At 34.2% G+C, this 27,107-nt stretch overlaps 1 protein-coding gene across 3 annotated transcripts in view; it reads left to right on the plus strand.

The window, feature by feature from the left end:
- The window catches only part of Pka-R1 (protein kinase, cAMP-dependent, regulatory subunit type 1), a 128,030-nt gene that overhangs the window by 65,752 nt on the left and 35,171 nt on the right, over positions 1-27,107 (plus strand). Inside the window, exon 3 of one of the 3 annotated variants that reach the window (XM_077440784.1) lies at positions 29-55. The exons of the other annotated variants lie outside the window; for them this stretch is intronic. Within the exon in view, the coding sequence (XP_077296910.1) occupies positions 29-55 (27 nt within the window). The remainder of the gene's footprint in view (positions 1-28; positions 56-27,107) is intronic. 3 annotated transcript variants of the gene reach the window in all.

A 27,107-nucleotide genomic window follows, 5' to 3' on the forward strand; every position in this document is an offset into this window, starting at 1 on the left:
TGCTGGTTGTCAATTTTTAAATGGTAAGTTGCAAGAGAATCGTCGCGCTCAACAAGTATGTATGTTTGTAAAGGGTCTACCTCACGGGACCGAAAGTGAAAAGGTCGAAAAACCAAATATTGACAGACAAAGATCGAAAATTGAAAAATCTTAAGTCGAAAGATAAAAAAGGGTGCATGGTAAACGGTACTATGTATATATAATATATATTAGTGGCATGCGGTGAAATTATCTCTCTTTTTGTCATACAGCCTTGTTTAATATGCGCGCGCAGGATACGGGAGCCTGTTCCTCTTGTATCCTGCTCGCGCAAATTAAGTGAGGATGTACGACGGGGGGAGAGAGAGTTTTACCGCACGCCACTGATATATACATATACTAACCGTTTTTCATATGCATGCATGGTAAACGAACATTTTCGATTTTTTGACTGTCGGTGCGATGACGGTCACCTGTTTGTAGGTATTGACAGATTTTTGGAGTTGCAAATGTTGAAATATTATCCGTATGAGTTACATGTGTAGTTATGCTAGGAAAAACACACTGCATTTAAATGCATGATCAAAATGTTTTAGATATGTTCATATTGTAGCGTGGATCTGAAAACGGGTTTCCCTGATCAGAGTGAAAAACGCAGTGAGTAGTGGTAGAGGTAGTTTACTGTTGATCTGTCGATGAGCCGGCTCCGAATGAAGCACGGAACAGACCCGCCGAATATGTTTTCACAGCGTGTACTCTCAGCACAGAGAGATCATTGGTCGATGAGTCGTGATACCTAATTGGTTGTTGTAGACGGCTTGTTTATACGATGAAGCCTTTTTGGCGCGAACGCATCATTGGGTGATCTAAAAGTATTAATCTTTAAGTTACAATATTATTTAATATCATGTAAGATTTAATTATTTATATAGGTACATACATAAATCAAATTCTGATTTTCATATATTTTTCGTTGTCAAAAATTAGTAAAGTAAAACCATTAATAATTTAGAATAGTCTTAAAATTTATGTAATTTTATTTTCATTACACAATATTTCTCGTTTACTACTTCGTACTTAGACAGCAAATCGATAATATTATCCGTTTTCGTCATGCATGATGAATTTACGGCTAATTAGATATAATAATATATTACGAGTTTGAAAGAATGAATAATCATTTATGTTTATAAGTTCTACTGTTTTAAGAGAAAACTTATTAAGCTATGAAAATAGTAGTTAAAAGTACTGGTGCGTAGGGGTGGGTTCAGGATACAAATGAAAGGCCAAAGTCGCTTCACATCATTTATTCAACGATCCGGAAGGTCCACACTAGGGATCCCAAATATTCGATTATATTCGGATATCGAATATCAAATAGTGACTTCAAATTTTTTATTTGTAGTTTTAAGAAGTTCAAGATATTATTAAAATAACACCAAATAGAACTAAATGTGCTGTAGATTTAAAATAAAAAAAATAAGTTCGTATAAAAAGTATTCGAATATTCGGATTTGGGATCCCTAGTCCACACGGTCGCTCATTCCAGAATATTTTATCTACCGTGTGTACCTCCTTATAAAGGACAAACTGTACATCACAGCATCCCAATCCGTTGGTGTGTCTATTGTCTAGGCACGTAAAGGTCTACCCTGGTGAACTCGCCCAGATCTGTGAGAACTCCAGCGTATTCTTTGTTCGGGCACTTACTGAGTCCGGTTAGCCTAATTTGGGGTCTCCATTGTTTACCCACAAATCCACTTAGACGGTGGATACTCTCTTCTGTTCTCACGTTACAGTACTAACGAAATTAAGATATTCATGTTGAGAATGTGTTTTTAAAATGTGGTTCGTTCTTCATCTAATAGTATGTACATATGAATTAAGCTACAACATGATGAAATGATGATTGACGTTTTAAAACTTTGTAGCTGTTGAAAGCGAGTGGGTAAGATTGATCAGTCGATCAATATTCAGAAGCTGACTGATCATTGCATAAATACCATCATATCGTTCCAGACATTACAGTTTTGAAACATCCGCATACTAAATATAAAACTTTCAAAAAACAACAGTCATATATTCAGTCTTAAAACTTTCCGACAGCACCTCGTTTGTCTGTCGAAATTTTATTCAAAACTGATTTACATAGTAGCGGCAATATCTCTAAACTTAGCACCAGTAAAGAGCTTTAAATTGGCCTGCGAACGAAGAGCTTCACGAGTTCTCGTAGACGGTTTCGTTTTATAAACGCTTTGCTTTAAATTTATGTAATACTCGTGTGTTATATAATACAATAACGACTATATATATGTAGCTATGAATAACTGGGACGATTTCAGAGCCAGATTCGGACAGACTGATTAACGAGCTACGATAAATTTTATCCATACCTGCATATGATACATTTGTAACTACGTGTATTCGTGAGGATACATATTGCCTGTTGCTGCGACACGCAAAAATGGTTTTAAAATACTTTAAAATCAACATAAATATGAGATTATAAATAAATCATTAAATAGAACATTGACGTTGTCTAATAACAGTGATAGTCAGTTGATTTTTTGACTTCCAGTCAGTCCGCATTATTGAGGCAAAGTCTGGACAGTAATAAACAGAGATCAGCGGCAAGTTTCTTTTGCCCACAAGAAATGGTTCACTGTTGTCAATTACTATGATCAACCTTTTTTTTTGCTCTCTTGCTATGTAGGACAATAGGAAATATTGGTAGCAAACAGTATATATATGTATATACATTGTGATCGATTTTTTTGATTATTTATCATATATATAATATCGCTATTCTGTGTGTATGTCTGAGATAATGCTCGTCGTACTATAATAGTCGTTTCGATTCGACATACATATTTACATCACAGATAAACCACTGCCAAAACGTATATACGAATACAATAACAAAAGAAAAAAATCTTTATACATAAATACATATACCATTGGTTACCAATGTTTCCTCTTGGCAGAGAATTTACCGCTGTCTTTTGAAAAATTATTTATTTAATTAATTCTTCTATTGCTGTTTTATATTGTTTACATCTAGGTAGGTAGGTAGGTAGTATATTGTTTTCATATTAAACAATTAAATATAAATATTAATTTAAATATATTTAAAAGACGACACATTTCTTTTATATATTTTTTTTGATTTAAGAACATAATATGCCGACACCCATGTGTTGATATTTCATCAGGCATAAAACTAGTCTATTTTATTCGTACACTTGCTGTTTTACCTGGCTTCGCTCGGTAATTGTAATATAAACTGCTTAAACATGACTAATCTAATAGTAAAAATTTTATTAAATTTTTTTGAATAGTTTTATTTTATATAAATTTATTTGTATACTCATTTGCTTTTTTTTATTAAATTGAGTCTCACGAACAAACAAACATATGAATATAGTAAGTCTCTTATAAAAAATTATATGTATATGAAATTACATGTATACCAGAATCCGGCGCCTGCACCCCTGCGGCTGCGTCCCCTAGGGCCCCGTCCCCGGCGCGAAGGCGGCTTCGCCCCCGGGGACTTCGAATCCTTTGAATCTAAAAAAATCGAATTATTTGTTCGATGACGTCACGGATTTACGACCCAACGAACGTCTCACATATATACATATACATACATACGTACATACATACATACATACATACATACATACATACAAAGTCTCGGATTATGTTGAGTGTTTTAACTGTGACGTATGTCGAATTGAAACGAATATATACTACAGAGAGCGTTACTCACACACACACCCAGATTAAGCCGATTTTACGATACGTAGATAACCGTAAAAAAATATCCGCGCTCTCGACAAATTTTCTCAACTTTAATCATTATTGAGTGTAGATATGTATTTTTTAAATAAAATTTGTTTTTTATTCGTGATTTTGTTCTTCCCTTATTCGAAGTCGTAGTAAATTACTTCGTTTTTAATTAATTACTTCACCTTAGAGAGAAAATTTCAGAGTTTATTTGATCGAACAAAATGAAGAAAACCAGAAAATTAATAAAGGAAAACTTGCTGGATAGACGAACATTGAATAAATCGTAGATTATTATTGGCGTCGGGGACTTGAGGTTATATTATTCATAAACACATTCTCCTTGAAAACTCTCTCACAAATCTAACCCGTATTTTAACTGATGTGTAGTAGATTTTGCGTAAGTAATTTTCACTTCTGTGGTGTGTTAGTGTAAAATAGTATTTTTTTTATTATTTGGTATATCTCAAATTCGCTCCGTGTCGTGTGCCGAGCCGTTAAACTTGACGGGAGTTTAACGACGGATTCTACATACATATAAGTATATAGGTGAGCTTCAATTTCGAGCAAATGAATATGTGAATAGTGCGTGTAGGCGTTTCGGTCGCTCGGGTTGGGAATATTTCACTAGTCGTTCAGCGGCTTCGTTAATAATGCATCGTGACGCTCTCCTTGGCATGTGTCGGCTTATTTTTGTTTGAAATGGGTGTGTTTTCATTATTTGCTGTTTGATTATCTTTTCAAAGACACGTAGATGGTTGTAAGCAGTGTCGCTATTGTTCTCAATCGAAACATCTGGTGATTTTTCCTGAAAAACATACTATGGAAATGAGGAAGATGTAGTTATGTACGTGAGGTTAATTTCTAGTGGGAGCTTTGCCTTTTTTCTCTGTTTGATTGTTGTATCCAGTAGTTAGTAATATGTCACGCGTGATACGTGACAGATTTTCATAGTATATCAACTATCATATTTACCGTTTGAGTATATAGTCGATAGTTGTATGTTAAAAAAAAATATATGTATGTAAAACCACATCTGGATGAGGCGCACACGGAGACACAAAGCGCGCGCAGACAAATACGGAGACACAATCATGTTCCACGGGTGATGTTCCAAATACATACCAGGCTTAAGATAATCTTCAATTTCAATCAAGTCAAGCTAGACCGCATCTTAATTTAAAATTGTCTTCGTTATTTTGTTTGCGTTAACTAGTTTCTAGGCCGATAATATTAAACTAACAGCATACATATGTAGATCAATGGATGTCAATATAAACCAAAAGCTTATAATGCTTTCAATTGTATGGTCACAGGTTATATTCCATATGCTGCTGGCCAGACCTTGGATATTTGACTCCAAGGTCGATCGTTTCCTATCAAAGTTTGCCAATTTATCTGATTTCATTGAAAAGGTTCTAACAAATTGACATCTTCTTTCTAAATCTCTCTCGCAAATCTCAAATTATTCAGGGTATTGAGATTCGCCAATTTCATTAATAAAAATGCTGCAAATAATTCTCCATAGATGTCACTGTGGATGATGTTTGTACGAATTCGCATGGTATAAAATGCTTGTATTCATTATTTATTTATTTATTTATTCTAAACAGACCATTGTGGCATAACAGGAATTCCTAAAGCGCCACAATGGTCAAAAAATATAACACAAAAAAAAACAAAAAAACAATTAAACATTATAATATTATAATATTGTATTGTATATGGAGTATGTAGTATTTATCTGATTTCATTGAAACGGTTACAACAAATTGGCAACCCTGTTCCATGGCTTCCGTAAAAATTCGAGTTTTTCAGCATCTCATTTTCAGTTTTTCCCCTATATGTTTCTGTGGAAAAATCGTGGGATCATAGATTTCGTGTTTTATTATTGGGTTTATACCCGTTCAAATAATTAATAAATAAATCTTAAGCCACATATATAGCAAACTCGTTACGTTGGAGCAATCTGTTAGACGAGTGTGCATGATTGATTGAATAAATAAATATAAGTAAGTATTTACAATTACAATTACTTTCAAAACAATAGAAAATACAAGTCGTCGTAAATTCAATTATTACTTTTCACCGCCAACTGAGTGTAATAGTCCAGTCGACTGCGCTTAATGTTTACGGTCAGTAAAACACCGCATATCGCGGGAAAAACTCGGAAAATTGAAAAACTTTATCTCACCACAACAAAAACGAAACGGAATACGCCCACAATTGTTACAAGCGAGTAAATATTCATACGAATCCTGAATGCAATATGAAGTGAAAGTCGAGAATTCCATTAAAACTTTAGCAGTTTCCAGTTTCAAAATTTAGGCATAACCTAGCAAGTTACGCCATAATCTACAATATGGTCGCGAGTAGATTGCACTCGGTTATTATTGACAATTTTGTGGCCTAATTACATTTGTGGCCTAACTTCACGTTGTTACTAGGCGTTGCTCGTCCATAGGGACTGCGGTACTGCAGCATCCCAACTAAGCAGATTTTATTACATATAAAGAAACTTAGCGGCACTGAAATAATCACTCGCAACATCCCCAAAAATATTTTATATATTGTTTTAACATATAGACAAAACTTTATATGCTTGACTTGTTCGGTGACAAGTCACCAAAATCTTGAACACGGAATATCTGGCACTCGAAAATTCCACCCACCAAGAAAAAAATTGAATTTTTGATTTTAATAAAATATTTGTATATCAAAACAGCTTTGTTTGGTTTAAATCCGTGTATAGTACAAAAGTAAAATTTCATACACATATTACTAAATAAATTGGAAACGTAATGAAGGTTAAATTTCATAAAACCCACAATATATATTCATCGTTATGTTGGCAGTTCGAGTTAGCTTCAACATTGACTTTTTGACACACGAGTGATCGATTTTGCAATTCAATATCACTTCATTATTTTTTATGACGTGACATAAAAATTTCAGCCTTTTCAATACAATATGTACCTACCTATACAATCTACGTACAATTTTGCAACCAATATTTGACAGACTATAACTACGTATAGATAATACAATTAGATTAGACAAATTTCTAAAATTTGTATTGGAAATTGTTAATAAGGAAAATGGCTGATATCCGTTCGACCAGTAGAGTCACCACACCGGGTGACTTGCGGGCAACTCGGTGGGTGACTTTGTTGCGCGACCAGTTGTATGGAGCATGCTACACCAGCCAACTCACCGGTTGCCCAAGCTTTAAAGTCACCCGATCAGCGAGATAAGTTTCTGGTGATTTTATTGTTTGAGTGGCTGGCCCGATCTCTTAAAATTTATAGCGTTATGTTGAGGGTTGCATAGTGAAAAAAAAACTATTTGATTTTGATTTTTAAATCCTTTTCATTATTACTAAATTGGGTTCACAATACATCTTATATATTTTAATAGCTACTGATCTACTGATCATTTTCTATTTTACAATTTTAGTTTAATTTCGTTAGTAATCATAGTATTATATTATTCTAATGTTAATGTACAGCGTAATAGGAAAAAAGCTCAAAATCCTATTTACAATTCTTATAAATGCTCATAATACATCTAATACATAATAATAATTAAACACTCTCTAAAGTCGACGATCTAAAGCAGATTGTGTTTAGGTAATCTGTGTGTAAACCTGAAGGGTATAGACATTTTGTTGTAATCACCGAGACTCTTCACAAGTGTGTTACTATGGTTATTAGTTGATCTGTCATAGAATCTACTGGTTTGTTTGAAAGTAATGTCTATAACTATCGGAATATAATTTATGGCATGCAGTATTTTCAAGTTAGTATATATGGGTGTGTTATAAATTATTTTTAGAGATTTATTTTGTATTATTTGGAGCTTGGAAATGTTAGTATTCGAGGCGTTATTCCATACAGGTGAAGCATAGGTTATAAAAAAAAAACTATGAATACGCGCGACTATTAAACGGTCACGTATTGAAAGCTCTTATTGGTATTAGTGAGCGTATTCTTGTTCGCTTCTGGTTGCTCGAGTTGGGCGATTATTCCGCAAAAAGCAATCTCGCGCACGTTACTAAAATCACGGAACATCTGGCACCCAAAAACACCATCAATCTAAAGTTACCCACGAGAAATATCGTACTATTTTAAGATTTTTGTGGCAACGATTGTCGTGCGCACGATCGCAATTTGCCCAATAATCCGTTTACCGACCACGAGCAACTACGTTTGGGCAACAAAGTCACTCGCAAGTCACCCGGTGTGGCTCTGCTCGTGGGGAATAAGTTTGTTTGCGAATTAGAGGTGGCTTACGAGGGTTAACACTGACTGCTATGGGTTTTCTGAATTAATTTATTATCGTGACATTACAAAATGTTGTTTTTTTTTTGCAAACAAAGAAATGTTACGAGCTTCGGATTTAAAATAAAAAAATAAGGGATTTTTTACACGGTGCTAAATAGCGCGCTTGTGTGTGTGTGTGTGTGTGTTGACGATCGCCGTACCGGAACTTCTCCCTCGAACGCTTCAATGAAATGTCAGGGGTCGTCACGAGAACACACGCTTCGATCGAAACGGTACACGAGTCAAGGTTGAAAACGATAACACTCACTCGTGTGCCCCTGACTTTTGCGTAAAAAATGCGAAAGATCGTATCGCGATCGCGAAAAAAACGAAAGAAAAATTGAGATTATATGTTAAAAATAAAATGACACGCGTTGCTAATTCGACCGGTTGGTACTTAAAGGGAATTAGTGCTTTTTGTATTTTTATTTGATACAAGCCGATTTATTTCTGTTATCAACCGAATTAAATAGCGCTCGAATTCCTTACCAACAGCGTGGACTAGTGGACTACCAAGCAACATAAATACATACGTAGTAGTAATAACAGATTATTATGTGAATATGAAAAATTCTACTATACGAGATTTGGACTGATTACAGTATTGAAAAATGAATGTTAGGATATGTCTGCATATATTGGAGATAGTTTAAGCACAGTTAATCCTTGCAAACTGAAACTTGTTACTGGAATGGTTATCATTATATATATTTTTTCTTAAATTTTTATTTTTATATGCATTTATATAAGGATAAATCTAGAATCGGGAATATATAAGAACATACATATAACAAGCAGCGTGGACAGCGGTGGACTCCATCCAGGTCGATCGTTTCCTATCAGAGTTTACCAATTCTTCTGATTTTCATTGAAACAGTTCCTGTAAAATTGGTATATCCTCTCCCATCTCTCTTGTAAATCACATCTTGAGGTTCGCCAATTTGTATAATAAAATACTGCAATTTCTCCAAAAATGTCTGTGACTGATTTTTGTAGATTCCAGGCTTAAGATAATCTACAATTTCAATCAAGTCAAGCTAGACCGCATCTTAATTTAAAATTGTATTTGTTATTTTGCGAAACGAATTAGTTTCTAGGCCGATAATATTAAAAAACAAACTTAATCGTTAAGCTACATAATTGTATTATTTTGTGTAAACTTACAGCATAGATCAATGGATGTCAATGTAAATCAACACCATGTAATGCTTTCAATTGTATGGTCACGGGTTCTATTCCATATGCTGCTGGCCAGACCTTGCATATGTGACTCCAAGGTCGATCATTTCCTATCAAAGTTCGTCAATTTTTCTGATTTTTATTGAAGCGGTTCCTTTAAATTAGCATCTCCTTTCCAATCTCTCTTGCAAATCTCAAGTTATTCAACGTCTGGATGTTCGCCAATTCCCATATTAAAAATTGCTCCATAGATGTCACTGTGGATGATGTTTGTATCAATTCGCATTATATAAAATGCTTGTATTGTTGTATTGTATCTGTATTAGTACACTCGTCGCTTTAGAGCGATCTGTAAAGGCGAGTGTACATGTTTTGTTGTAATAAAAATTAGAGGTTATAAGGGAATTTCAACACCCGCCATACACAATCTTTTACAATTGTGTATGGTTGGCGTAATGAGCTTATGTACGAATTGTATTTTAACCTTACAATGTTTTCCGCATTCTTAGAATTAGTGCAATCTTGTTATGATGTGTACTACATATACCCCGTCCATTCATCAGTACAGTACAGTTCATTCATCATTACAGTACGCAATCTTACAGATGCGTACTTTCAAAATATTTCAAATTATTAATAATAATAATTTCAAAATATTTATTATTAATAATTTATAAATACCGTGCGAAGCCGGGTAAAATCACTAGTAATAAATAAATACGCTTTTTTTTTACAAAATTAGCATTATCATAACTATACGGTGGATGGTCATTAGGTCAAAGGCAAATATCAGTTTCAGTCGTGCTGAATGCAAGAGAGCTATAAAGAAAATGCCATAATGCCTCAAAAGCAAAAGCAAACCCTGATGACCATCTGATAGGTTTTCGTAATGCGTCAATGTGGTTTTCCACGGTTGATATCCAAAAAATTATTACTAAAATTAAATATACACACTGTTTATCATCCATAATTTACCTCATTTGTAAATCATTACCTGGATTTACATACATTCATACATATGTATACTATACGATTATTAAATATTGTCTGTCTCGTATCGCCCGTACTTGTGCATTGGTCCACTGCTGTTAGTTTATATTTTATTAAGGCTTCAGTTGCGAAATTATGTTAGAATTCTGAAGGTACATGGAGCAGTATGTCGCGAAATGATGCTTTAATGGCGAATGTAAAACGAGAAAAGGAAAAGTGGGCATTTCGAGGCTAAGATTTTTTTCATCTCAAAGAACAAAAGGGACTGTTTAAGCGTGAAAATATTTAATTACAGGAACCGTGTATTTTATATAATTGCACGACGTTGTATATGTTCAGATATGTACATAGGTATTTTTAAACTCCATTATAGTCGAAGATTAAATTCCCCCCCTTTGTACCCTCCCCCGCAGTATTTCGTTATTAAATTGTTCAAGACATTCTACAAAGATAGATTATATGACCTTTAAAGGTCAGGCAGTGCGCATGATGAGCTTTACTGTCCTTGTGGTAATTAAAATGTAAGTTATCATTTTTCCAAGTATAGAAAAAATTTAATATAATCGTAAATTAATTTGAAAATAATTTATTCGTATAAATAAATCTTCGCTAGACTTCTTAGTACTATAAATAGCTGAACCTACGTAATATACATATGTACATATGTATATACATATGTATAGCGTGTTTTCAATACTAATTAGGATATGTTGTCAATTTAATAATACTTACATACTAAAACGTTGAAATGTATTGCTTTCTTATATGCATACATATGTAACTAGTCTATGATGCTGAAACCGAAGTTGAGAAAAAACTTCCAAAGTCTTGCGATCCCTTGCAAAACACCATTGATAGTTCTATTTATATTTAAAACGGACAAATAAACTCTGACTGATAAATAAACTCTGACAAATAAACTCTGATGATTAAGTTATAGGCGTTTAAACAATTAAAATCTGACAAAACGAGTGGGGGGCGGAAAGTCAAGCAAACAAGGCTACTGGCTGAGCTGTCACCCTCTCCAAAATATTTGGATTCTTCAACGTATTTATTACGATTATATTTCACCATCGAATCAGCGGAAGCGATTGAAATCTCCATCGGCGGCCAAACTTCGCAAAATGGCAAAGTTTCAAAGCGATCGGAAGAATGTAGGAAGTTCGTCAGACCGATTGGCGGAGTGAAACTTAGTAAACCCTTGTAAAATTAATGCACTTTTTATTAAGTTTTGATTTTACAAAGTTTCATTTTGTTCCCTGGACTATTGAATAAAATGCGATATAAGGCACAAACAGATAAAGCCAGACGCGTTGATTATATCAACGCTTTGCCGTTATGAAGTCGCCAAGGAGGGTCGACCGGGCCGAATCGGCCAGAGTGCAATTGTATACTAATATCTCACCGGTATCCGTTATTGTTATCCCCTGTCAACACGATCGTAAAATAGAAAAAAAGCAACGAAAAACCATTGATTTTTTTATGTAGGTATATTATATTGCTTGGGAAATCTGTTATATGCCCAAAATTTCAAGAAAATCAGCTCGGTTCCATCATACAGAAATAAAATGATATTTTTTTAATATTTTGCTACTGTTAGAATATTCTTTGTTATTTTTTTTCGGCTGTATACAATACAAGCATAGATAAATCCTTCGAGTAGGATTTGCATAAAATGTGCACATACACACATTCGACACGAGAAAAAGGATTCGTACGATCATATTTAAATCCAACGATCGTTCATTGTTTATTGAGCGAGATTTTCCGCGGCTGATCCTCGTCCTTGTTGTCTCTTGTGCAAATATTATATTACCATTTTAGATGCCAATTTTCGAATTCGTTTTTTGATCTGTTTGCTCTTGATTACGACCCTTCTTTGTTGAACGAGGGCAATTGATGAATTGAAAATATGTACTCATGAAAAAGTAGATGTATTATATGTACATACATATATTATTACAAAGTCGCATTCAAATTTCAATGGAATTGCGACTTATATTATAACTCCGTTTATTTCTATGTTTGAAAGGTAATATATTTACACGGGTGGTTCATAATTACGGGTGATAGTATACAGATTTCAGCAATATGGCTCGGTGGTTGCGTTTATGTTTAGCAGGTTACCGGGTTCGATTCCATGCTAATATTTAATGCTGCTGGTTAGACTTGGCCAGCAGCATAGCTCGGTCGAGAGGCGCCGGGTTCGATCCCATTAGTTGACCTCGATTGAAAAGAATTTTTCTTAGTATATCTGTAGTACTGCTGGTCAGGCCTGGATATTTGTGACTCCAGGTCGATCGTTTCCTATCAGAGTTTGCCAATTTTCTCTGATTTCATTGTTGAAACGGTTCTTGAATATCTGAATTTGATTTATTTACAAGTCCAAATCCATCGATGTCCCTGGATTAATTAATTGTTAATTTCGTGTTCTTTAGCCTCTCAAAATACAGCGATTTATGTAATAAAAATGCTACAATGTTTGTAATTAATTGCTGCATTGAGGTTTACCTGTTAGGTCTTCCTGGTATATATTTATATAAAAAATTAATAAAAAAATATGTAAAAATGAATTCATAAGTACGGTTGGGTTTATATATGTGAGTATGTGTGATTATATACGTACATACATACATAGGTACATGTACTATGTCGATTTACAGCGTTGAATAAATACACATTTCATTTCCTGACTATTTGCAATGGAGTCAGCCAAAATGTTCTAACCAATAGGAATTGAGTATTGAGGTTAATAATAAAACTTCTCCACCAGCCTGAATCGAGATTTAGAGTTTGCCTATGGCAAAGGCTACCGCGATGAAATATATTTAAGTACGAATCAATTTTTTTTATTTTATTTTACGTAGATATATACTAGGAAGCCTAACAAGTAAACACCAATGCGCCTTCCTGGCTAAATACAAACATTGCAACATTTTTTATTACGTAAATTGCTGAATTTAGAGATGCTGAAAAACTGGAACTTAACTTAAATTAACTTAATTAATTAAATAATCCATAGAGACATCTATGATTTTAGATTTGTACATAAATTGTATTGTACATAAATCAAATTCAGGTAGTGGTGACATAGTATGTAGGATGGTTTTTGCCAATTTGATGGAGAAACCGTTTCAACAATGAAATCAAACTGTGATAGGAAACGATCGACTTGGAGTCACAAATATCCAAGTCTGACCAGCAGCATTAAAGATTAGCACGGGTTCGAACCCGGGAACCTCTCGGTGCATAACATAAACGCAACCACCGAGCCATGCTGCTGGCTTTTAAATAAGTTAATTGATAAATACATAGGAATTGAGGTATTTTATACAACAAATCACAAAATAGCAGCTAATTAGTATAACATTTTAAATAATATAAAATCTTTTTATACCATGAAGGAAGAAATGAAATTCAAAATTACCGCCACAAAAGTGCGACAAAGGACTTGCATTAGAAATCGGCATTTGAACATAAACAATAAATAATTTTAACAATATTTTTGTTTTATTTGACATTAGAAGTTAAAATTAAAGACGTTTGTAAATGGCAGCCTTTGTTCAGTGCGTTACCTAAATTAGGGTTTTGCATGAGTGATATCTTAAAAGAAAGGGCAATAAAAAGGCATGCTTTTAAAAGGGTTTAGACCTCAAGAAAAATTAAGCTATTTTTTTAAATACAAAAAAATATCATTTTTTCCTACTTAACAAATTGTTGACAACTTATTGTGCCTCATATATATTTTTTTCTGTCGATACAGATGGCTGTATTTGTTTTTCTTTGATTAAATCAGCATTTTAAAAACCAATAAATAATAATTAACTAACATACCAATTTTAAATTGGGCAGTATTAGCAATTAACTAAGAGATTTTGTTGTATTTACTTTAAAAGTTAAATATAATAAAAACCATCAGACTTTTTACTGAGGATGTGTGGCTCAAAATATTCTAAATAATATGGCTTTGCACTTTGCTTCATAGCACTCTGTATACAAATGTTCATACGTAACACGTTGAATTTATTTTTCAGATGCCCGGTTTTGCCTCTAATATAATAAGCTTCACTTTCATTCAATTCTAAATGTACATAAATATGTACATATATTAAAAACAATCAATTTCAGGTATCGGCCTACATATCAGATATTGTTCGGAATCACAAAGCGCCTATTACACATTTACAAAATGTATTTTTAAAGTCGTCAGCTTACGAAACTACACGTTCGCCTCTTCGTTAAATCCAGATAAAGGCCGTACCATAATAATTACACATTCGCATTCTTTTGTAAGGAAATATTTTAATATTTGCTCGCAATTTTTATAAATGGGTGCTAATTTGCCGTTTTTATTATAACAGTGGCTACTCGACTTTTTAATAGCGTCGATTCGCGTCCGTGATACTGAATGTTTTGTTTATGTTTGACCCATGGAAAGGTGGTTGCAATATTTTTCGTCTTTGCGATTTGTTCCACGGCTGCGTGTGGACAAAGCGTTATGTCGGCGATTGTTGAATGATGTGTCCTTCGTACGAGGTGGCGAAGGTAATACAAACATATCGCAATTCAAATGAAAATGTGATGTTTTGTTTTCCGTTTGTTATACCTTTTGTAGTTGTCGAGTTGTAAAGGACTATTATTCGTGTTTAGCGAGCCTTGGGGTACAAATACATATATAAAGTTGGACCTTAGGGAATTCCAGCTGTGAAGGGCGAATCCTCACGCTATAGAGGTCGACCAAAATAGACACTATCCCAAACCTGCAGAGTATACGTGTACATTAAGGGCGAAAACACACAGCGATGCACGTGGTTTTTTTTTTAGGTACTTTTAAAAATGCGAAAAAAATTGACCGTGCATATTCATGCAACGCCCAGCACGCCCCGCTCCAAAATGACCCCCTGGAGTGTTATCGGTAAAATTGTATGGTTGTATTATCCGTGCTTGACAGTGATCGATAACGGTGTATCCCATATTTGAAGAAATGTGGCGAGAACTTGTCGACATTCCACGTGCCCCGTTCCGTGCTGTGTGTTTTTGCCCTAAAATGTGAGGCTAATGTTCCACCAGTATTCATCTACATATGTCAATAGGGTCGTTAACTATGGGAAGCAAACCACAAGTGTGAGCGGACTTTTGTCCAAACAGACACTAAGTGTCAAATGTCAGAGGGCCAAGTGGAGGGAACGCCACTACTCGTTTTCGTGGCTTCAAGCCAAGGAAGGTTCCCAATTCATTGTTAATTGAACAAAAGTAAAAAACTTCTATATATACTATTTGATACCAATGTTTCCTCTTGGCAGAGAATTTATTTAGTTAATTAATTTTCTTATTGGTGCTTTATATTGTTTTCATCTATGTAGGTAGGTAGCTAGTTTTTACCTTTTTCATATTAAACAATTAAATAAAAATATTAAATTAAATATATTAAAAAAGGTATTTGAAAAAAATTCGACTGCGTGCGGATCGAACCGACACATTTCTTTTATTTTTATTTATTTAATATGCCAACACCCATGCGATAATATGTCATCGGTTACAACACAAAAAGTATATAACATTTTTCAATTAAGTATATGTACATATGTATGTGAGAAAATTTTCTTGAATTTGAATGAATCTATTTTTTAGATGTTCTATTGAATGTATGTACCTTTCACTTATGACAGTCTTTGCTCATCCTACTCCGTTCTATTTCTCTTTCAAACTATTTTATCGTACTTTTTTTACAGTTATGAAATTGTCTTGGGAAGGATATTTCCTTACTTTTACGTTAACTTCTCAAAGGAATAGAATGGAAACGAAATTAAACGTTTTCAAAGTATAGAGCTATGTATAAGTATGCTATAACTTCCAGGCTTCTCTCTTGGGACAATTGAGGCACGAACATACATACATATAATTGGATTTGTATAAATATACCTTTAAATGGCATGCACCGAATGTTGCACAATAGTCTGAGGTTTTCTTTGCGAAAACTTTCGGCAAAGCGGCCTTCGCGAGGTTTCGCGTGTTGGTGACCGGCGCTAAACCGCTAGTTGTTTTCGTGCTAAGTTCAAGGCTTGAATCGGGAGAATTATCCGTTTGGTCAAAGGTCAAGGAAGTTAGGGTAGGAAAGGGTGAGGGGTGGGGGCTAAAGTCGCGTGATGTTCGTGATTTGAACAAAGCGTTTCCGAGCCGTTTAGCGCCCCCGCTTCTGAAACGGTCGACTTTAACGGCTGTCGTTGAAATCATGCTTGCCGTGAAACAATTATCGATTCACCTTTGCCAATGATGCTTAATCGTTTCATATTTGTATAACACTTGGATATTCCGTCAAAACGCTGGCAACTGACAAATGTGCTAGAATTTGATGTTCCTAAGAAATTTGTCAATGGTTAGCTATCAGTGATTTGGTTCAGTTATATTTCATAGCATGCATTATTGTTGCTTAGTTGGTAACTTTCTTTGTTTCTCTATCTACCTAACTTTGTGGGACGAAAGATCAAATCGCTTATTTTATTTTTATTCAATCGAACATGTACACTCACCTTTATTTACAGATTGCTCCAAAGTGACGAGTGTACTAATACAGATCAAGAAGCTTTATATTTTATATAAATACTAGCTGAACCCAGCATGCGTTGCAATGCCAGAATAAGGCATGCAATTCCCGTTCCCGTTTAAAGTGATGGTCGGAGCTCAACCAACGTCTCTTCAACGCCGTGTCGTCGTAACGTGGTTACCAACGAACACATTTCCTTGACAACACAATGGCGCTTCAAATTTTCACGTCGATAAAATCGTAATTACGAATATTATTATTGAGAGGAGTTTCCCGTTTTTTTTTTCACAGTAAGTTCCCGGACATGCATACTACAAATCCTGAAAGTTCCATCGTAATCTGTTGAGTGGTTTAGGAGCCTATACAAGACAGACAGACAAACAAATAGACATTCAATTTTATATACATATGTATATAGATATCAATAAAAGCATTTATACAATGCGAATTCATACGAAAATCATCCACAGACATTTTTGGAGAAATTGCAGTATTTTATTATACAAATTGGCGAACCTCAAGATGTGATTTACAAGAGAGATAGGCTAGGATATACCAATTTTACAGGAACTGTTTCAATGAAAATCAGAAGAATTGGTAAACTCTGATAGGAAACGATCTACCTGGAGTCACAAACCAAGGTCTGGCCAGCAACCACTAGTGGGAATTTAACCGTGACCACTCTGCTCGAAAGCATTATATGCTAAACTAGTACACGCTGTTTGTATAATGTTTAATGTATAATATATAATGTTTTATACAAAATTTCCTTGTGTACAATTGAGAGTAGGCTATTTCGTGTAATGTTTCAGCTTTGCAATGCTTCGTGACGTCAACATACGTATGTATGTAAAAGCAATTTACTATACATTCACGGCGTAAAAAAGTTAGCTCTGAAATTTGCATTCTAAGTGCTTTTATTATTAGAATTTAATTAACCAATTTGACGTTGTCCAACTTATATTTCGTCTTCTTTGGCACATTTTATAGATTTACTCTACTTTCACCTCTAAAAAATGTGCTGTTAAAATACCTTCAGATTTTTTCAGGGTTATCATACATACATAGGTAGAAGTAGAAGGACTTACAGGTAACTAAATACCTTTTTGGATAATCACTTGTGTTCCTAGAATGTGTAGATTGAAAATTTAATTTACTATGTTATATCTACAATTTTCTTTTATTTGTTGGAAACGTCTTTTACTGCACAGTGAAGTGAAATAAGTTGACAAACTTTCATACCTGTCATATCACTTCGCTTCATTGTGTTCCCATTCTTAGATTCAACTTACGATCACATCTTCGATCGAGACTTTCTTCTGCAAAAATTTTGAAATATCATAAAACCAATCAAATACCATTTGACCTGCATAAATCATATGACATAAATGTTTTATAACACGCTACATACATATGTATATAAAATATACAATCGTATATACATATATAAACACGTATTATATTAATCCCAGAAGCTTTAACTAAACGTGGATTTTGAATATTGAATATCCGTCTACCTATTAAATATTGACAGACATCCGAGAAGTTTCCCATCACTTAGAATGTGTTGACCTAATTTTAATTTGACCTCGATTTTCCGATTGTCGAATAATAAAAGTCGAAAGACAAACCTTCCAGCTCGAATGTTTTCCCTTTGAATCTTGTTTACGATCAAAAGTCGAGTGAAATCCGCTTGCTCCATAATAGTCGAATGGTTCCTATCAAAACTAAGTGAAATTTTTCCGTAAACAATAATAAATTCGCCATATTGAATAGCGGAAATACATAGTCTTATTTTAAATTACGAGTTTATTTTTTGACATTTTGAACGTAAGCCAACGTTTCTCGTTGTTTTTCTATTGAAACTATCTCTTCCGATGTTTCACATAATCGCTGTATTAGAAGCTGAATGTTTTATTTTTTATTTAAGTTGACACATCATTATAATAATAGATATTTTTGGTGTCGCTAAATTAAAGCTAAAGTCAAAACATAAATATCAAAGAATCCACATGTCCTTTGATAAATCAAAGAATTTTTTTTCATATATTATTCACAAAGAACAGCAGTAAAATAAATAAAAAAAATATAATATGTATATATAATACATATATATATACTTTGAATTGAATATAAAATGCAACCATCAAATCTCGAGCCCACTTGTCCAATATTAAAACCTACATATTTAGGGACACGTGATAGGGGTCTGCTTCGAATACAAATCAAATATGCTCTAATTCAAAACGGATTGATAGATGTCACTAAATTGTGTGATAGATATGTCACTAAAACGGATTGATAGATACCACTATAGTCCATTCGCTGTATGAAGACACCAATATATAACGCAATGCTGTCCTTTACACCATTTCAACCAATAGCATTTCGCAACTACAATGCTATATTGTCTGCACGAAATGCTATTGATCGAGAGGCGGTGTAAGGGACAGCAAGTGCATTTTATTTGAGTGTCTTCCTACAGTGGATCATCTATAAATTGTTTTACCCAGTACCCTTATTCTAGTTATCAGTCTAATAGCCAACAGCATGGCTCGGTGGTTGGGCTCTTGCCTAGTGCCGAGAAACGCCGGATTCGATCCCGTGAAAATAATTAATTCAGAGTTGTCTGTAATGCTGCTGGTCAGACTTGGATATTTATGACTCGTCGTTCGTTTCTTCGATCGTAAAGTCGATCGTTTCTTATCAGAGTTTACCAATTTTTCTGATTTCATTATTGAAACGGTTCCTCCATTAAATTGGCTAAAAACCCATCCTACCCACTAGGTCACCACTATTTGAGTATGATTTATGTGCAAAATTCATAGACGTCTCCTTAATTTCGAGTTTTTCAGTGTCTCGTAATTCTGCGACTTATGTAATAAAAATGCTACATTGTTTGCAATTGGCCATAAAGGCGCATTGGGGTTTACCTGTTAGCCCTTCCTGGTATTTACATATATACATACATACATATGTATGTAAATAAATTAAATATTAAATTTCTGGATATTACTTATGTACCTATACATACTAGGGTTTCTGATTTCCCGGATTTTTTCAATTCCCGGGACATGGGACGGAGCCCGGGATCGTTCCGGGGATTCCCGGGATCCCGGGACACATGTAAAAAAACTTTTTTTCAATTTGATATATTTTTTATTAATAAAAAAATATTTATTTATTTACAAAACAATACATAATATATGTATCTATTATTTTGAAAAAATGTAATTATAAAAGTGAGCTTATTTAAAGTAGCTTCTTAAGAATACTAAAATATTTAAATGAGAATCCGAAAGTCTAATTCTAGATTTGGTACAAAAATTTACAGCAATGGAAAAATATCTTTCAGTTTCGGTCGAAGTTGGTTTTATTGTTAAAAGGGACTAAAACAATTTTTACTAACCTCTTCTTATTTTAAATTATCGGTTTTTTCTCCTATCAGCATGTATATTTTAATTTCTTTTTTAAAGTCGAGGTTATTTTTATTTACGTTATTTTGTGTATTCGTCTTTGATAACTGCTTATTTAATTCTTCATTCATCGTAAAACACAATTGTCTCATCTTCATCCGAATCTAAAAGAGTTTCTCCCATTGTGGAATCGTCAATACAAGAAGGATATACTCGCTTCATATTAGTTTCACCAAAAGATATACATGCGCTTTTATTACATTTAAAGAATGTTTTGTTCGGTATACAATCAGAATTATTTAAAATTTGTGTTAAAAAAATCAGTTTTAGGCTTCTTCTTTCTTTGATTTTAATTTTTGAGAATATTTTACGATTCTTTGTGCATTTGATTTATTATTTCCCTTCGTGCAGTCGTGAAAATGTTGTATGTTTCCAATTTTTTTTAAATCCAATTAAACATAAGAATTCCCGGGACACGGGACAACCAAAATTCCGTGAATTCCCGGCAATGTCTGTCCCGGGTCGACCCGGGTCAGAAATCCTAGTACATACATATGTATGTATGTATATATCCAATGAGGTGAGATGATTTTTCCTAAATAAAAAGCTCAATACTTAAAGTAGACTATCTTCTAAGAACTTTGAGTCCATTATAATCATGGCATTATAACCTTTGACAATTCCGAACTGATTGCATGCGTCAACCATTTAATTTTTAATTCGGCTTTATAGTGGGCGTTGCCACCATCCTTAAGCTACATATAAAGTAAGTTAGAATGTAACAGTTTGTTGTTATATACCATAAATTATGGGACATCAAGATTTTTTTAAATAAATAATAAAATAAAAGAAAATGGATTCTAATAGCGAACCCTTAAATCCCACGTCTACTAATGAGTTGTGACCTTAATAGTGTATTAACTGAGAAATTTCAAAACATTTACCAAGGGTCGGATTTCATTTAACCTGGAGCTTAATATTATATTAAAACAAATTGACTTTCACAGCCCTGATTTCACGTATTCATAAGCACTCGACCCTTTTAGAACAATACCGCAGATACGTATATATTTATATCTTAGCACTAATAATTATATTGTACATTTGGGTCACATTTGCAAAGACCGAATCTCATTAATGCGAAATGAGTGGGTGGTAAAATTTCCCTCACAAATCGGAAATTTCATTCTCATTGTCGACGTATTGGCGAACTTTCCTTTTAGGCTTTATGTATGTATTGCCATGGGGTTTCGATGGTTTCCGAACAACACCGATCACGCCTGCGTCGTATATTCCCATGGCGACCCTCCAGTTCATTAAGTTGGGTTTTCCTTTCGACGCTTAATTAAATTACCAGATCTCGGACCTGGTCCCGAAACGATCTCCGCTCCCTGTGGGAAATGGCCGGTCGAAAGTCGCATATGGGATGATGGGTACACTTGACTTTTCGATAAAATCGTCGCCCTTTATGGTGTTTTGTAACATATCTTCAATCTTCGTTTTATATTTTGGTTGGGTAAACCAAAATAAAGTATGCTCGTTTGCTGGTTTAGAATGCGTTTTCTAGATATAAAATCATTGGCTAAATTTGATATGTTTCTTATGCATTTTATCGTATAATACAATTCGATGGTATATTTCCACTACAAAGATGTAAATTTTACTTCCTTATGTAAGGATGCTAGTTTCGTGCAATGTTTCAAACTTGTACATAACCCCTAATGATGTTACCATCAAAACAATTCACTATCGTCCATTAGAGTTTGGGTCTGTAATTTGGAGTCCCACTGAAATTAAATTATCTCTCTTGATAGAAAGAGTTTGTTAGATGCCTTTATATGAGGAAATATAAATATTACCCCAATTTATTTCCCACTGCCTTTTTACAAGGTATGCTAGGCTTTGACTCATTATCTTTGAGAAGAATTATTGTCATTTACAAATATTTAAAGGGAAGAATTGATAACCCTTCGATTTTATTGGAATTTAAATTTTCGGCGCCTGAATGTAGTAAAGCTTTGCGTCATCATTTACTTTTCCAACCTATTCCTGCGAAAAACCACCTGGATCGATCACAAACCAAGGCCTGGCCAGCAACTACTGGTGGGAATCGAACCGTAACCACTCTTCTCAAAAGCATAAAATGCTAACCATTAGTCCACGCTGCTCGTTATATATTCCCGATTCTAAATGTACATATCATCATCATCATCATTTACAGCCACTCGCCATCCACTGCTGGATGAAGGCCTCTCCAACACGCTTCCACCCGTCTCTGTTTTGCGCAACACTCATCCATCTCACCCCGCACATTTTCCTAATTTCGTTCACCCATCTTCCTTGCGGTCTTCCTTTTACCCTTTTGCATTCTCTCGGGTACCATTCAAGCAATTCTTTTGTCCACCTTTCGTCCATCCTCCTAGCTACGTGACCCGCCCATTGCCATTTCAATCTCTTCACTCTATCCACTATGTCCACTACTCTTGTCATACTTCTCACCCACGTGTTCCGCTTTCTGTCTTTTCTCGTTATGCCAAGCATACAGCGCTCCATACTTCTTTGGGTGCATTGGATTTTATGTAGCATCTTGGTGTTCAGTGTCCAAGTTTCACATCCATACGTCATCACTGGCAAAACGCATTGATCAAAGATCTTTTTCTTCAGGCAGAGTGGCATTTTTGATTTAAAAACAGCATTCATCCGTCCAAATGCACTCCATCCTAATTTCATACGTCTCTTTATCTAAGAATATATATATATATATATATATATATATATATATATATATATATATATATATATATATATATATATATATATATATATATATATATATATATATATATATAATGATATATATTCCAGTAACTCATACCTAGTTTCAGTTTATAGGATCAACTGTGTTCAAAATATCTCCAAAATATACTGACATGTACATTTTTCAAAAACTATTAAAAGATGATCAGGGATCAATACTAGATACACATCAGTCAAAATCTCAAAGTCGAATTTTTCATATTCACATAACTATTTTTACTACTACTACTACGTATGTATTTATGTTGCTTGGTAGTTTTTTGAAAAACTTATTTGTAAGCGGTAGAGTTAGTTGGTCTCGTGCAGCCGAACGAGTAACGAATCGTTGCATCTTTATTTATTTGCGCTATATATTATACATACATATATTTGTAAACTAATATATCTTTTGCACTTGTGTTGTTATAAATAATACAACATACTAACATACCAAAACCAGATACATACATACATATGGTCAAATATACTATTTTATATAATCAGTTTATGTGAAGTACAGCATATATGTACATATACATACATACATATAGTGCATTAATTATAAACGGACCGTAAGATTTTCACACGTGTAGTAAAAACTAATGTCGTGAAAATAATTTTATTATTTACGTGCCAGGGGCGTCCGAGTGAGTTTAATTTTTTTATTTCCCTGGCGTAACCTTATACGAGCCCGAGCCTCTTTCTCTCGCTTCCCTGGACCATGACTCTCACCTACGTACATACATACATATATATACAGGGTGTCGTCGAAATTTTAATACCGTCTTTATATTCCAACCTGGGTGTATTCGGACCCTTGCGTTGCGTGAATTGACCCGCACATTCTTCCTGAACCGAATACCAATTTCTATCTACCTTTGTATGATTTTATGTTTGTATATATGGATGTATAGTAGATTTTGTTTGATCTGTGAACGAAATGTGCGGATCTTTAGAATGTATCTGCATACTACATGTGTACAAATGTATGTAGAATTGTTAAAATTTACTTGGGAAAAGTGGGTTCATATGTAAGTATGTAGATGTACATATCTATGTAATCTGCTCCTTTTGAGAGTCGCTATTTTTGACATCGAAATTATAGTTTTTGTTTTATCTGTCGGATGTGGATATTGGAAATGCGAATATTATTTCAGCTTGAAGTTTGTTTTCTTGAATATCGTAAAAATTGACTCGATATGACGAAGCTTGTTTTCTTTGGCATCAAAACAAATAAATAGGTCACGTGTATTGAATGTTTGGTTTTGATTTTTCCCTTGAGAGTTTTATTTATTGGTTCTATTTATAAAAGCAAGTATCCAATTTTACACTTGTCTTTACACGTACCAACTAAATCTAGTTATAATATAAAATCTAACAAAAGTAAGTCAAAATTGAATTGAAAATCAGCTTCCTTGAATCAACTTATTGATGCGTTGACTTCCCACCTCCATTAAGCGCTATATTGTGTACTACATGTACTAGTGTTGGGCTCGTTGATATTTCAACGGGTGGTTTTCGAAAGGAATTGATACACGAACCACGCCCGAGGCTATTGTCGCTAGCAATTTAAGGATGCAGCCCTTGCGGTCATTTCGCATCAACCCCACACTCTACCCTCAGCGTTTCTTCCTCGTTCCATCCCTGAACGCTCGCCCGGCCATTGTTTCTTATCAGAGTTTGTCAATTTAACTGATTTTAATTGAAACGGTTCTAACAAATTGGCAACCTTACCCATTTTCCCCGCAAATTTCGAATTTCGCTGAATTGTATAAAATGCTGCAAATTTACAAATCTGACCATTAATGTATCTGTGAATGTTAATTGATAGTATTTTACTGAATTTCTCTGAATTATTAAAAGATGCTGCAAATTTACAAATTTAACCATAGATTTCTCTGTGGGTGTCAATTGATATGTATTTACTTTGTATAATTACTTGTATCTTGTTTCTGTTTCTGACTAGGAAGGCGCATTGGGGTTACCTGTTAGGCCTTCCTGGTATAGATTAAAAATAAATAAATAAATACTAAATAAATGTGCCTTCGTTTATATGTATTCTTGTCAGTGTTCACGGTGTGATTTCCTACATTTAAAATATCCATACCTGTGCATGCAAAATAACATGTCCAAATATGTTATACATCCTATCTGCTTTTATATTTTTTATGACAGCTGATGATTTTGTCTCATAGTGTCATTGCATCTTTCGTCATACTTTAGAGTCAAAATATTTTCATTGAAAATGATCTTTGAAATAAAATAAAATATTTTTTGAAGTGTAAACTTCTTCATCGACGGGTGAAATAGTTACGGAAATGGTGTAACGAAAGGAAAAGAGTGGGAATGTATGTACACTCTTATCAGCATAGCCGTTCCCCAACATCACAAATTTATTCAAAAACGATACTGACTTTATCCCCTCTCCATCTTTTTTTTCACCGAGCGATGTGTTTCTTTGCAATTTTTAATATCAAAAATAAATTTTGCATCATTTATAATTTCAACTTATAATCTCAAATTTTATTAATTCATTAAATACATATTAAGCACAAATTTTCAAGTCGATTTTATGCATGGAAAACTCCAAGCGAAAGATACGTACATATTTTATTTTATACAGAAAGCGCAAATTTATTTTCAATAAGAAAAACTAAAATTTACTTTCGTTATATCATGTATGTAATATACGTTGTTCTGCTATACTGCACACGTTCCATAAAATATGCAACGCTTCTGGTTTCTTCTGCAAAAACTTCAGTTCTTCTCCTGACTCGCCAAAAGTGGCATCTCGTGTCGATAAAAAATCACAATTTCGCTTTTCCGAAATTTTCTCATAACATATCCAGCTGGTTTAGTGGTATTCCTAGAACATGTTAATTTGCGAACGCTTCAAGGGATTTATTTTGATTATCAAGTTATAGCGTGTTTACTTTTGATCCGCTATTTCGGGCTTTTACGTCTACATATTACACTTTGTTTTTATATGCTTTACGGTCTGCGAATTTTCGCGTATATTTACGCCGAATTTCTCACTCTGGGTAGTATAAATTTTTACCATTTGATTTATACGCTTCCTGAGTGAAACAATAATTTTTGTTTTCATTACCGGATTCTGTCCTCGGGTTTCACCTTGGCTTATGAATAATAAGCAAGAGTCGATTTCACCAGCACTCCCCCACATACACGCGCTCGTATTATCCTTGTTGTTCAAAAAAAACGATTTTCCACTTTTCTTTCTTTCTTTCGTTTCGGTATGATTGCCGTGTCGTCGTCAAAGATGCTTTTTTGGCCATTTTTTTTCTTTTGCACGAGAAAAACTCCTCTTTCTTCCGTTGCATGTATTATTCATGAGTGTCCCTTACTATCTTCTTTTTACTTGACTCGTCGTCGTCGCGACCACTTTGTACGTACACTTTGGGTCGAAATGAAAAATTCTGTCATCGCGATGGAAAAAGTGTTGAGTGATCGGTTTTTAGGTGGATGCGCTCGTTCTTGCTTGTTTTAACCCCTTCCCTCTACGATGGTTGTGTAACATTTTGAGATGAGATCACATTTATCTCACTTACGAACATAGCCTAACCCCTACTTATTACATCAACGTTAATATTACGATCATCTATTTAGTTGACTCAAGATTGCATAGGAAGACAGCTCGGATGATAGTACTAAACGATACAATACAAACAATAGCGACTATGACATACATAATTATACGGCCGTTGAACTTTTTTGGTCAGATTTGTGTGGGATGAATTTTGTTCAAATTTTTAACGACGCTGGGGCAACATCCTTTGAAATATGCCATGTTGAATTTTTCGCATTCATATAATGCTTAATGTGTCGTTGCTTTTCATGAAATTCCCGAATGTTTCATTAAATAAGACTCGCCTCCCGCTCTACGAAAAATGTGTGCACGCTTAAAGATCCATTCATACTATCCAGTACTGCAAGCAGTGCACGTAAAAGACTACTTCTTCTACTCATAATATACAGCACGTTCAGAAAAATTTTGCACTAGTGCAACACAAAATCGGCGGAAAGGTCATTGAGGGGTTGGAATTTTTAAGAGGGGGTCATAAGTATAAGCCAGCA

The sequence above is a fragment of the Arctopsyche grandis genome, chromosome 11 (genome assembly GCF_051622035.1).
Source record: "Arctopsyche grandis isolate Sample6627 chromosome 11, ASM5162203v2, whole genome shotgun sequence".
Taxonomy (NCBI): Eukaryota; Metazoa; Arthropoda; class Insecta; order Trichoptera; family Hydropsychidae; genus Arctopsyche; species Arctopsyche grandis.